Below are 12289 nucleotides of genomic sequence, written 5' to 3'. Positions count from 1 at the left end.
TCTCCCCATACTTGGGGAGTGAACCAGCGGATGGAAGCTCTTTCTGTTTGTCCTTCTCTCTGTAAATCTGCCTTTCCAATAAAACTTTTTCCTTTTTTTTAAATCTTAAGAAAAAAATAACAAATTCACTTGTTCTTCGAAGTTAAAAAGAGTACAGAATTCAGCAGTTAAGAGCTCCTGGCCCTGACTCAGTGTCTTTCAGACCTACAGATCTTTGTAACTGGGCTCTTACTCTTCTCTTGTCAAATCTCAGCCCTTCCTCCAAGCGTCCCAGTCTAAAGGAAGAGTTCAAGTCCATGAGGTGGGAAATCCTAGGGCACAAGGACATCCGCTGATCTAAATTGTGTGACCTCCCCCTTTTGACAGTAGCAGCCTGCCGCGATGCTAAGGGATGCGAGGGAATGAAATGGCTGGCTGGGATCCTCCGTGGACGCTTCCACAGCGCACACACACACACACACACACACCCCACCACCACCACACACACACACACCACCACCACCACCACCTCCACCACCACCACCTCCACCACCACCACCACCACCACCACCACCACCACCACCAGCAGCAGCAGCAGCAGCAGCAGCAGCACCCGGCCGCTCTGACCCTTTCCCTCCAGCACGGCCGCCCCCAGGCAGGCCGGGGAGCCGGCCCTTCCCCTCCACAGCGGCCGGTCCTTCCATCACCGCCGTCCCAGGCAGGTCGGGGAGCCGGCCCTTCCCCTCCACAGCGGCCGGTCCTTCCATCACCGCCCTCCCCAGGCCTCCACACCACAGCGGCCTCAGAGAGGCGGTGGCTCGAGTGGAGGAGGAGCGTGGCGGGCCCCGCCTCCTCGCGCAGAGCGAGCCTATCAACTCCCCTGCAGCGATGAGCGGCAGCTCTCCGGGAGCCAATGCGTTGCGCTCCCCTGGAAGAAACCCGCCCACTCCTTGTGTCGTCACGGGGCCTCTTAAACAGAGGGAACAGGCCCGGCGCTTCCTAGCAGCGGGCGGCGAGGCCGGTGTTGGCGTCGTGAGGCGGCCGCGACCCGACCCTAGAGGGGAGGGAGCGGAGAGGGGCCCGAGGCCTTCCCAGCCGGGCGGCCTGGGCCCTGCCCCTTTCCGGGCCCCGAGTCTCCGTCGCCGGTTGTGAGGAGAAGCTCCTTGCTGGATCCGGGTGTCTGCGGCGGCGGCGGCTCCCTCGCCGTTCGTCCTCCCCGGGCCCAGAGACGCCCCCGCTCCAGTCATGCTGAGCAGAGTATGGAAGCGGCGGACTACGAAGTGCTGTCCGTACGAGAGCAGCTGTTCCACGAGCGGGTCCGCGAGTGCATCGTGAGTGCGGGAAGACCCGCGGTGGGGAGAAGACCCCCTGGGCTCCGGGCACCCAGGGAGTCCTGCTGGACCTGGGCGGGGGAGACCGGGGCGGGGAGGGGACCGGCTGGCTGTCCCTGCGAGGTAAACAAAGCCGCTCGGTTTCCTGCCCTGCACGCCCCTCCTCCCCCGGGGCTCCCTTTGTGGGGAGTGGGGAGCGCCGAGTGTCTGCAGGGGGCCCGAGGGGGATGGCCGGCAGCTTCCTTTTCCATCCCGTGGCTCGGGGAGGATGTCGCCTCGCCCCACCTCTGCCGGCGCATCTCCCGGACTCCTGGTGTAGGGGCAGCTGGCGAGGCGAGCACGTAGTAGGGCTGGTTCCATGTAGCACTGTTGGCCTTCTGATGATGAGCGACGAGGGTGGATGGCCGGGAGCTTCTGCTTGGCTGATTTTTCCCCTTGCTGTTTGACATCCTGCTGGGCTGCCCAGCTCCCCAAGGACACCTGCCGGATGGCCTTCCCACCTAGGTCCTTCCCTAGGCGGCTGCGTGACCCCACGGGGCATGCCCCCAACCCCACATACCACCTGGAAAGGAGAAAGTTCGGAGGCTTACAGAGAAGTGCAGGTTGAGCGGGGCGCCCGTGGATGGGGCCCTCCCTGGTTTTTCTCAGGCTGGGTTCCATTCTGCTCGCTCAGATTGGAGGAGTAAAGTAAGCCTGGAGGGCTGGGAAGTTGAAAGCCTGTCGGTCTGTATGGAACACGTGGGACACTCCAGGGGAGGTGTGTTTGCAGGAAGCCTGCCGGGGTGGGAGTCCCACTTGTTAGGGTTCCGCATGCTGTGAAGACACTCCCTGGTTTGAGCCTGGAGGGCTGGAGTCGGGCATTCCTGGAGAACTGGGAAGGTTGATGAGCCAGAACTTGGACACCCGCAGGAGGGCGTGCCTCCCTCTTTCCTTCAGTCCCATTGGTTGAGGGCATCAGTGCCCGGCCAGGGCAGTCTCAAGGCCTGGGGCACCTCCTCCACCTGCTCCCAGGACAACCTTGCACTGGAACTGCGTGAAACTCCACAAAGACCTTTAGGGCCTCCTGCCTTTCTGCTGCTGATTGTGCAAGTCCAGGACAGAACGCTGGGGCTGTAAAAATCCTACAGCTGTGGAATCTTGGTTGTGCCTTTTCGTGTCTCCTTGTGGTCTACAACATTGTCCCAGACCTTGGCTGGCTCCGGTCTCTGGCCTCCCTATGTAGCCTTTGGAATGCAGATTCCCTGTGGGATCCCTTCCCTCTGGAGACTGAATCTGGGAAGCCGGGTTTGTCTTTTGGTCCATCTTATGTGCAGTGGCGTGGCATCTTAAGACTTGGGCCTTGGCTGTGGAGCCAAGCTGACCAGTGGCTCCTGCTGTGAACCATAATGACAGGGATGCGCGTGTGGGTTAACCTGGCCGCATTGTATCTTTGCTGTCAGTTGAAAGTTGAGTCACTCAGAGGCATAGCTTAGCCTCGGAGCTGAAAGTGACTTAAGGTAAAGCCCAGGGAGTGATTGCTTTTAATGTGGTAGACACTGGCTCTGGAAGCTTCTAGACGTTGAGTCCCAACTGAAGGTCTACTATGAGGGCATGGGATTCCATGAGGCTTTGGCTTGGCGGGGGACAGACCTCATATTTCAGGGTCCCTGAATCGACCAAGTGGAACTTCTGACTTGATAGCGTGGGTGGGGGTAGGGTGGGGTGCCAGGGCGGCATAGAGGTCTTCTTCCCCTCTAAGCTGCTTCCCTCCCTACGCATGTACTTGCAGTCAGTGCCCCGCCCCAGGCTCTGTGGCCTGTTCCAGCTGTGTGTGCATGGCTAGCTCTAGGAGTTTCCCTACCCATGTACCTCCCAGGGGAATCCACGTAGGGCTGGGTGTAGTGGTGTTTCCCAGGGGTGTGGGATAGTCCCTGAGGCTCTGGTGGCAAGGAGGTGCCAGAGGGGGAGCTGGAGTGCTCCCCTTGAGGGAGGGACCCGTGTGCCAGGAAGGTGAGGCTTTGGGGGGGACGGGCAGTGGCTGAGGGTCCGAAAGGCTCATCACAGCTCACACTCTGACAGATCTCGGCTCTCCTGTTTGCAACACTCTACATCCTCTGCCACATCTTCCTGACGCGCTTCAAGAGGCCTGCCGAGTTCACCACAGGTATCCGAGACTGCCTCCTCCCTCCCTCACAGCGTCACCGTCACCGGAGTCGCTGTCACCATGGGGCCAGCCTCACGGGAAGCTGTGCTGGGCTGTTTTGGAACCTCTGCCTCTGTGGCCTGCTTCCCTTGTGAGCAAGAGCTAGTTGGGGTAGCCACAGTCACCCCGCAGGGCACTTTTCTGATCCTTTCTTTCGTGCTGCTGGCAGACGTGACCAGACCTGCATGGTCCTTGTGTGTGGTCCTTTGTGGACCTCAGGTGGACACCTGCGGGATGGATGTCTCCGTGATGCGAGCTGTGGCATCTCTCCCAGCCCTTCCCCACACTGACCTGAGTGTGGTGGTGGCTGCTCTCTGTAGAGCGCCTGGAGGCGTGTGCAGGTTGTCTGAATCCCACCATGTGAGGGCAGTCCACTGGCCACCGAGCCTCCCTGCCTCCCCACCAAGGCAGCTACCCACCACCCCCAGCACGCTTTCCCTCAATCTTCTCCCCATCCACCCAGCAGCCTCACAGAGAGGAATTTGAGATGGGGGATGAGGGGAAAAGCAGGGAAATGTCCTGCTCACGTTCTCCTCCCCTGGGCCCACTCATGTTGAAGTTGCCACCTTGCCTGAGAACACCCCGTGGGGACTGCAGTGTAAGGCCTCCCGGGACGGCCTCTTTTCGGCGAGTGGGAGAGGGAGGGGCCACATTTGAACACACTTGACTCCCAGGGCTGCCCGTTGATGCCTTGCCTCTCCCCTATTTTCTCTCCTTTACAGTGGACGACGAAGATGCCACAGTTAACAAGATTGCGTAAGTGTCCCTGTCACCAGGTAGTCTGCAGGAGCAGGGGCTAGGGAGGATAGAGTGGAAGGAGGAGGAGGGTCCCACACAAGGAGGAGGCAGTGTTCGCTCCCACCCTGTGGCTGGCTGCTGGCAGCTCTGCCCCACCCTGGGGACGCCCAGGGAAAGCTGCCGTTCCTGTCTCCCTTGTTAGGCCAGGATCTTTCGGGAGCCTTACTGCCAGGGACCTAGGGCCCGGGGCCTGACTCACCGGAAATGGCTCCAGCTTGGCTTCACCTCCTGGCAGCCAGTGGGAGGGAGTTGAGTGTGCTGCGTGATCGTGGGAATGGACTTGGGGTATGGGGAAGATGGGAAACGCCCGAGTCAGCCAAGGACCGGAGCATTATGAATCAAATGTTGGTGTGCACAGAGAGGAGCAAACAGATGGCCCCTCTGGGACAGAGCTTAGACGGCAGCTCTTCTCCCTGACAGACCAGCCGGATGGCAGGGGGTGTGCAGTCAGGCCACAGGCCTGGGCTGTGACACCCGGACTCACTTGCCCTAGCACAGCCGCGTGGGGGTGACCCCACTCTTACCCTGGCTAGAAAGAAGCCAGCCCAGGAATCTGTATCCCTGAGCAGAAAGGTCACACCCCTGAGCTTTGGCATTGTGCCTGGTGCAATCTGTTAAACCTGGAGAGCAAGGCCTCGTTCCTGGGGCTTGGTGGCCAGGTAGCCTGGTTCCCTGGGTGCCAAGGTGGGACGCATCACGTGCACCAGCGTTTCCCCAGAGCTCAAGGGCGAGGGAGGGGCAACAGTGGGTAGAGCCTCTGGCTGTGATGTGTTATTGGTTCTGGAAGTTACAAATGCCCTCGGGGACAACATGGGGCAGTGAGTCCCTGTGCCAGCCAAGCCATTTGGCCCTTCTCTGCCCAGGCTCGAGTTGTGCACCTTCACCCTGGCGGTCGCACTGGGCGCTGTCCTTCTCCTGCCCTTCTCCATCATCAGCAACGAGGTGCTGCTGTCCCTCCCTCGGAACTACTACATCCAGTGGCTCAATGGCTCCCTCATCCATGGTGCGTGGCTCGTGGCTCGTGGCTGTGGCTCCGGCTGGGGAGCAGGGGCTCCACAGGCACTGCCTGCCCACTGCAGGGTCAGCCCCCTGTGAGCTGTGCCCCATGCTCCCAACACTTCAACTTCTCCTTTTCCCCTAGGCCTCTGGAACCTGGTTTTTCTCTTCTCCAATTTGTCCCTCATCTTCCTCATGCCCTTCGCATACTTCTTCACTGAGTCTGAGGGCTTTGCTGGCTCCAGAAAGGTGAGTAGGAGGACCAGTCAGTCGGTGAGGCAGCAGACAGAATTCCACTCAAATGCTTCCACTAAAGGGATCCTAATGGACTGTTGGCAGAGGGTTAGTCAGAATCATGGGAACCAACAAACACTTTTTCTTGTTGTGTGTTTTGTTTTAAATTAGAATGGCAGAGCAACAGCTCTTCCTTCCTCTCGTTCACTCCCAAAAGAGTTGCAATATCGAGGGCTGTGCCAGGCTAAAGCCAGGAGCTGGAAACTTCTTTACCTGGGCCTTGAGTTGCTGCTGCTGCCCAGGCACAGTAGCAGGGAGCGAAATGGGAAACAGGGTAGCCATGACTCGAATTGGTGCCGTGATATGGGGTGCGAGCATGGGATTGGGTATTGCTGCATCACCCCTCAACAAGGAGTTGGAGGCCAAGACAACAGCTGGAGCTCCTTACCGCCCTTCGCCTGCATGGATAAGGCAGGAAAGTCAATTCCGGGACCCACAGAATCTTTGTTTTTGTTGTAGTGTCCTGGCCACTGCCAAAACCATGGTGGCGAGAAACACGGGGCTGATTGCTCTTCTTCCTTATTGTCTCCTGCTGGTCTTTCTTGGGGCCAGCTGGACAGAATACCAGAGGGCAGAGAGCTTGGTGTGATGGGGCCCCCAGAGGTCAGCCCCCCCACGGCCAAGAAAGAGTTTGAAGGGACCTGGGGGAGGTTGCAAAGGAAGAATAGCGGGTGGATAGTGTGACACTGGAGTGGGAGGTGGGAGGGAACTCCCTGTCTCCTGAATCCATGCCTCTGGCACCACCAGCCTCTCCTCTCCTCTCCTCACTTCCCCTCATGGTCCCATCACTGCCCTCTCCACCTCTTCCTGCAGGGCGTCCTGGGCCGGGTCTACGAGACGGTGGTGATGCTGTTACTGCTCACTCTGCTGGTGTTGGGCATGGTGTGGGTGGCATCGGCCATTGTGGACAACAAGACCAGCAGAGAGTCGCTCTACGGTGAGACTCCTGGCTTCTTCAGCTCCCAAACGGACAGCTCTTTATACGGCCACTGTTCCCTGGCCAGGGAAGGCACATGTTGGCACCCTCTTCCTGATGCCAAGAGATTCCAGCTGATGGATGCCTGGCCAGATCCACCCTTCAGCCTCGTTCCATCTGATCCCTGCGATGGGTTAACACGACAGCTGACCTTTGGGGAACGCAGCAGTTAGGGGCACCAGCCTGTCCTGTGGAAAGGAAGATCTTTATGTACTTCTTGACTCCCTATATTAGCAGTAAGAGGTGTCTGCAAAATTAGTACAGAGTGACAGGGAGACAGAGGGAACTTCTGTCTGATGGTCACTCTGCAAATGGGTGCAAAGGTCACGTCTAGACCAGGCTGAAACCAGGAGCCTGGAACTCCGTCCTGGTCTCCATGTGGGTAACAGCCCTAGTACTTGGACCATCATCTTATTTATTTATTCATTATTGGAAAGGCAGATTTACAGAGAGGAGGAGAGACAGAGAGAAGGATCTTCCATTGGTTGGTTCACTCCCTAAGTGGCAGCAGTGGCCAGAGCTGAGCCAATCGAAAGCCAGGAACCAGGAGCTCCTTCTGGGTCTCCCACATGGGTGCAGGGTGCCAAGGCTTTGGGCTGTCCTCCACTGCTTTCCCAGGCCACAAGCAGGGAGCTGGAAGGGAAGTGGAATAGCTGAGATATAAACTGGCACCATATGGGATACCGGCACTTGCGAGGGGAAGGATAGCAAATTGAGCCATCCCAGTGGGCCTGGAGGCATCTTCTGCTACCTTACTAGGCACAGAAGCACATGGAGGGATCAGAAATTTGGCTTGGCACTCAGATGTGGGATGTGGGCTTGACCTGCTGTACCCCATGGTCCACCCCATTGTGCCTCTTTCACCCTTAGACTTCTGGGAGTATTATCTCCCCTACCTCTACTCCTGCATCTCCTTCCTCGGGGTCCTGCTGCTTCTGGGTGAGTGCACACAGTCTGAGGGTTTCGGGGACCTGTGAGGAGGAAGGAACAGAGCAGGAATTAGGGGGAGAGAAGGGAGTGGTACTAGGCTCTTTATCCCCGCAGTGTGTACTCCGCTGGGTCTCGCCCGCATGTTCTCCGTGACCGGGAAGCTGCTGGTCAAGCCCAGGGTATGTGCTCCTCACCCTCTTGCCCGACAGAGGGAGCCTTCCGCCAAGCTGCAGCTGGCTAGGGGCCACAGCCTCCATGGGCTCCTGCCACATGGAGCTGGGCCCCAGACACTGAGGGCAGGATGCCAGGTGACGGGGTTCCCAGAGCTGCTGGCCACAAGGCGTTAGCTGCAGCTTGGGGAAGTTGTGGTGCCATGCTGCCCTGGGATGAAGGAGCTCCTGACGTTTGGCCCTTCCCTGCCCTCTGTCCCCAGCTGCTGGAAGACCTGGAAGAGCAGCTGTACTGTTCAGCCTTCGAGGAAGCAGCTCTGACCCATAGGATCTGCAGTGAGTTGCAGCTGTCCTCAGCTGGGGTGGCAAGGGCCTGGCCCTGGGCAGTGCCATGGGACCAGAGGGCAGTGTCGTGTTTGCTGCCCTCAGATCCCACCTCTTGCTGGTTGCCTCTGGACATGGAGCTGCTGCACAGACAGGTCCTGGCTCTGCAGACACAGAGGATCCTGCTGGGTATGTGGCTTGAGAGGATGTGGCGGGCCTGACTTTGCCCGAGGAAAGGGTCCTGCTTGCTTGTTCCATGTGCTTGCTCACCAGACAGCTTCCCACTTGTAAACAGAGAAGCGGAGGAAGGCTTCAGCCTGGCAGCGGAACCTGGGCTACCCACTGGCCATGCTGTGCCTGCTGGTGCTGACGGTGAGTGGAACAGCCGTACGCAGGGAGGCGAGCAGGCCCATGAGGCTGTCTCAGGGAGGAGATGCAGGTCCCCATTTATCCGTGATAGTGGCTGCCTCCCTCCCACTTAGGGCCTGCCTCAAGTCTTGTCTCGTACTGAATACTTTTTCATGTTTGTTTATTAGATATTTCTTATTTTTTATTTGCTTTTATCTAATTAAAAGATAGAGTGAGGGGCTGGCATAGTGGGTAAAGCTGCCACTTGCAATGCTAGCATCCCATTTGGGCACCATTTTGTCTGCTGGCTGTTTTTCTTAGATTGAGTGCCCTGCTGATGGCCTGGAAAAATCAGTTGAGGTCACCCAAGTGTTGGGCACTATGCCAAGCACGTGGGAGACCTGAAAGAAGCTCTTGGCTTCTGGTTTAGGCTTGGTTCAGTCCTGACTATTGCAACCACCCGTGACTCTCCCTTTGTCTGTGTCTCTTCTGTCACTCTTTTTAAAGAAAATTAAAAGGCAGAAGGAGGGACAAGCTGGGAGAGATCTTCAAATCAGCGGTTCACTCCCCGTAACACCCACAGCTGTCAGAGCTGGGCCAGGCTACAGCTGGAAGCCCGTAGCACCATCTGACTCTCCCATATGGACGTCAGGGACCTGGGCATGTTTAGCTGTCACCTGTGCCTCCAGGAATGCTTTAGTAGGAAGCTGACTAGAAGCAGACAGTGTGGGGCTCCAATATGGGACCCAGGTGTCTCAAGCAGTGACTTAGCCCACTGCACCACAGCGCCCACCCTAGTTCCTATTTTAAAGGTGAAGAAACGGAGAGTAAGTAACTTTCCAAAAGTCTTAAGGTGCCAACCTGTGGTGGACTGTGACAGGACAGATGGGAATGCATTCTGCCCCTGGTTTGTGCGTTGTAAGGAGGTGCCCCTGTTCCCAGCCAGCTTTGGAGTGGTCCTTCTGGCTGAGGGGCTGTACCTGTGAGCTGCTCAGAGGGGCTCTGTGCCTAGCACCGGCCTTGAGGCCTTCTGAGCTGGAGAGTGAAGGTGTGATGCAGGTTCGACCTACTGCCAAGGGTCAGGGTGGAGCCAGGGCTGGGCTGTCCTGGACTCTCGACCTTGCATCTCCCAGGGCCTGTCTGTGCTCACCGTGGCCTTCCACATCCTGGAGCTGCTCATCGATGAGGCCGCCATGCCGCGGGGCATGCAGGTACTCGTACCCCATCCTCCTCAGGATGGCAGGGAGAAGGCTGGGGGTGGGGAGACGCCAACGCTTACGCTGCCCCCTCCACCCCTTCAGGATGCCTCCCTGGGCCAGGTGTCCTTCTCCAAGCTGGGCTGCTTTGGTGCCGTCATCCAGGTCGTCCTCATCTTGTATCCTTTGCAAACCCACTGCTGCCTCCACTCACCAAGCCTGGCTGCTGGGCTCCGTACAGCGTGGCTCTGGGGCTGGGGATGGGGAAGGGAGCCCAGGCCTCTCTGACATCGCGTTCAGAAAGAGGAGGGCTGGGAGGGAGACCTTCCTCCTGGAAGTTGCCGGCTTCTGCCTTCATCCAGCCTCAGTTACCTGATGGTGTCCTCTGTCGTGGGCTTCTATACCTCTCCACTCTTCCGGGGCCTGAGGCCCAGGTGGCACGACACAGCCATGACTCAGGTAGGGGGAGCTCCCTGGGGGCATGGGTGGGTGACAGGCACTTCAGCTGTGCCACTGCCTCCACCTGGCCTCTCCTCCCTCGCCAGATCATTGGGAACTGCGTGTGTCTCCTGGTGCTAAGCTCAGCACTCCCTGTCTTTTCTCGGACTCTGGGTAAGTAGCAAGATAACACAAGGGGATTAAGGAATTGGCTTTTATTTTTTAAAGGATCTACAGGTAGTAAGTGGTCATGTGTGTATACATACACGTGTGTGTGTGTGTGCTGTCTCCACCCCAACACCAAACTGGTAGTGTTACCCATTATATAGATGGGTAAGCTGAGTCCCTATAAAGTGCCTATGGCTGAGTCTCAGAACAGTGTTGCTTCAAAACTCATACATTGTTTTGTTTTGTTTTTGAGAAGCAACAGAGCGCGCACCCAGCCAATGATTCACTCTTTAAATCCCTACAACCCCTAGAGGTCAGGAGACGGGAAGAGCCTGGTCCGGGTTCGCACAACAGTTGGTGATGCTGCCTCCCAAGATGTGCCTGGATGGAAGCCAGAGCCGGGAATTGAACCTCCAGGCCCTCTGATGGGGTTACAGGCAGCTTCACTGGACGCCTGCTCCCCGTGGCTCAGCTGCCATCCCCATTGACTTGCTTTTGGTGGGGAGCAGGGTTTTCACCCAATCTTCCTTCTGGGTGGGTCTGCTAATGTTCCCCTCCGAAAGAACAGAAAGAAGGAAGGTAGTTGATAGGGCTAAACTTAGCTATTTTAAGGACAAGTCAGTTTATTTTTATTTACTAAGATTTGTTTATTTGAAGGGCAGCGGGAAAGGTAGAATACTTCCATCTGTTGGTTCATTCCCCTCCAAGTGGCCACAACAGCTCTGGCTGAGTCAGACCAAAGCCAGGAGCCAGGAGTTTGCTCTGTGTCTCCCATGTAGATATAGAGGCCCTGGCCCGGTGTGTGACGCAGTGGTTGGAAGCATCGGTTTGAGTCCCAGATGCTCCACTTCCCATCCAGCTCCCTGCTTGTGGCCTGGGAGAGCAGCAGAGGACAACCCAAAGCCTTGGGACCCTGTACCCACATGGGAGACCTAGAAGAAGCTCCTGACTCCTGGTTTTGGAGCAGCTCAGTTCCTGCTGTTGTGTCCGTCTGGGGAGTAAACCAGCAGATGGAAGATATTGTTCTTTGTGTCTACTTGACTCTGTGAACCTGCCTTTCCCATACAAATAAACAAATCTTAAAAAAAAAAAAAAAGGCTGGAGCTGCAAGGAAAAGTTGTCAGGTCTAGGACGAGGTGAGCAGGCCTAGCTGCTGGTCCTGGAGAGCTGCAGTGCTGAGATTTGGCCACCAGGAGGCATCAGGAAGTTGGGTTCCTACTAGGAGAGGGGCTGGGGAGGCCCACCTGCCACCCTCCGTGTGTGCTTCAGGACTCACCCGCTTCGACCTGCTGGGTGACTTTGGCCGCTTCAACTGGCTGGGAAATTTCTACATCGTGTTCCTCTACAACGCAGCCTTCGCCGGCCTTAGCACACTGTGTCTGGTGAAGACCTTCACCGCCGCTGTGCGGGCAGAGCTCATCCGAGCCTTTGGTGAGAGGGAGTGGGGTTGTAAGCGGCTGGGGTGGGGTTCAGCTGAGGGGTGCTGGTCATCTCAATAGGGCAGGCTGTGCTTCCTGCTTTGTTTGTTGTCTGCCTGGTCCACCCGTTCCGCGGCTTGGTTGTCTTGCCCTTGAGGGGCTGGCTGCCTGCCCTGGCTTTGACTGCCCACCTCCCCCGCTTCTTCTCCAGGGTTGGATAGATTGCCGTTGCCCGTTTCCGGCTTCCCCCGGGCATCTAGGAAGAGCCAGCACCAGTGACCTCCAGCTAGGGTTGGGAGAGAGCAAACCGGACACTGCCATTTGCTGCCGAGGCCCAGAGGGAGTCCCAGGGGTGCAGCGACCTTGGGGCCTGGAGCCGCGAGGGGGACTGAGCCATCTGCACTGTTGCATGACCTGAGCCAGCGTTTGGGACCAGTGCCCTGCTTTTCCAGACTTAACTGTGGTCTCGGCTGGGGCTGGGTGATCGGGCCTGCCTCCTGGTCCCAAATCCGTTTACACGTCAATCTGCCTCACAGCTATCCCGGGCCATGCCTGTCGCCATGTTTACATGACTTGATGTGCAATAGGGTGGGGAGGGGAGGCGGGGGGGGGGGGGAAACAGGGTGACCCCCTGGCCTCTGGCCCAGCTGAGCCTGAGCACTGTGCTATCCTGAGGGCGTAGGCATGAAGAAGCTACACTCATCAGCAATAAAGCCCGTCCCAGGGTCTGCTTCTGTCTGA

General features: G+C 57.7%; 1 protein-coding gene across 4 annotated transcripts; it reads left to right on the top strand.

The window, feature by feature from the left end:
- Nucleotides 1-980: 980 nt before the first annotated feature.
- On the top strand, nucleotides 981-12289 carry LMBR1L (limb development membrane protein 1 like). 4 transcript variants are annotated; one of them, XM_040978604.1, is made up of 17 exons: nucleotides 981-1310; nucleotides 3369-3453; nucleotides 4215-4248; nucleotides 5154-5293; nucleotides 5432-5535; nucleotides 6394-6517; nucleotides 7427-7495; nucleotides 7601-7665; nucleotides 7920-7992; nucleotides 8086-8169; nucleotides 8276-8352; nucleotides 9462-9539; nucleotides 9690-9703; nucleotides 9893-9983; nucleotides 10070-10136; nucleotides 11400-11561; nucleotides 11760-12289. In XM_040978604.1, the coding sequence occupies exons 1-17, from the start codon at nucleotides 1239-1241 to the stop codon at nucleotides 11825-11827; spliced, it is 1407 nt and encodes a 468-aa protein (XP_040834538.1). In that variant the 5' UTR covers nucleotides 981-1238; the 3' UTR covers nucleotides 11828-12289. The 4 variants fall into 4 exon arrangements, with proteins under 4 accessions (XP_040834538.1, XP_040834545.1, XP_040834533.1 ...); XM_040978611.1 differs by having other exon boundaries at nucleotides 9630-9703; nucleotides 11484-11561; XM_040978599.1 differs by having other exon boundaries at nucleotides 9630-9703.

The sequence above is a fragment of the Ochotona curzoniae genome, unplaced genomic scaffold (assembly GCF_017591425.1).
Source record: "Ochotona curzoniae isolate NIBS_2020 unplaced genomic scaffold, NIBS_Ocur_1.0 contig_1014, whole genome shotgun sequence".
NCBI classification, from domain to species: Eukaryota; Metazoa; Chordata; class Mammalia; order Lagomorpha; family Ochotonidae; genus Ochotona; species Ochotona curzoniae.
Note: the sequence above shows the minus strand (reverse complement) of the source record. Positions and strands in the feature narration are given on the sequence as shown.

Coding starts and splice junctions, on each gene's coding strand:
- LMBR1L (XM_040978599.1), top strand. CDS start 1,239: ATGGAAGCGGCGGACTACGAAGTGCTGTCCGTACGAGAGCAGCTGTTC. Junction 8,170..8,275: donor GACACAGAGGATCCTGCTGG/GTATGTGGCTTG, acceptor ACTTGTAAACAG/AGAAGCGGAGGAAGGCTTCA. Junction 9,704..9,892: donor ATCCAGGTCGTCCTCATCTT/GTATCCTTTGCA, acceptor ATCCAGCCTCAG/TTACCTGATGGTGTCCTCTG.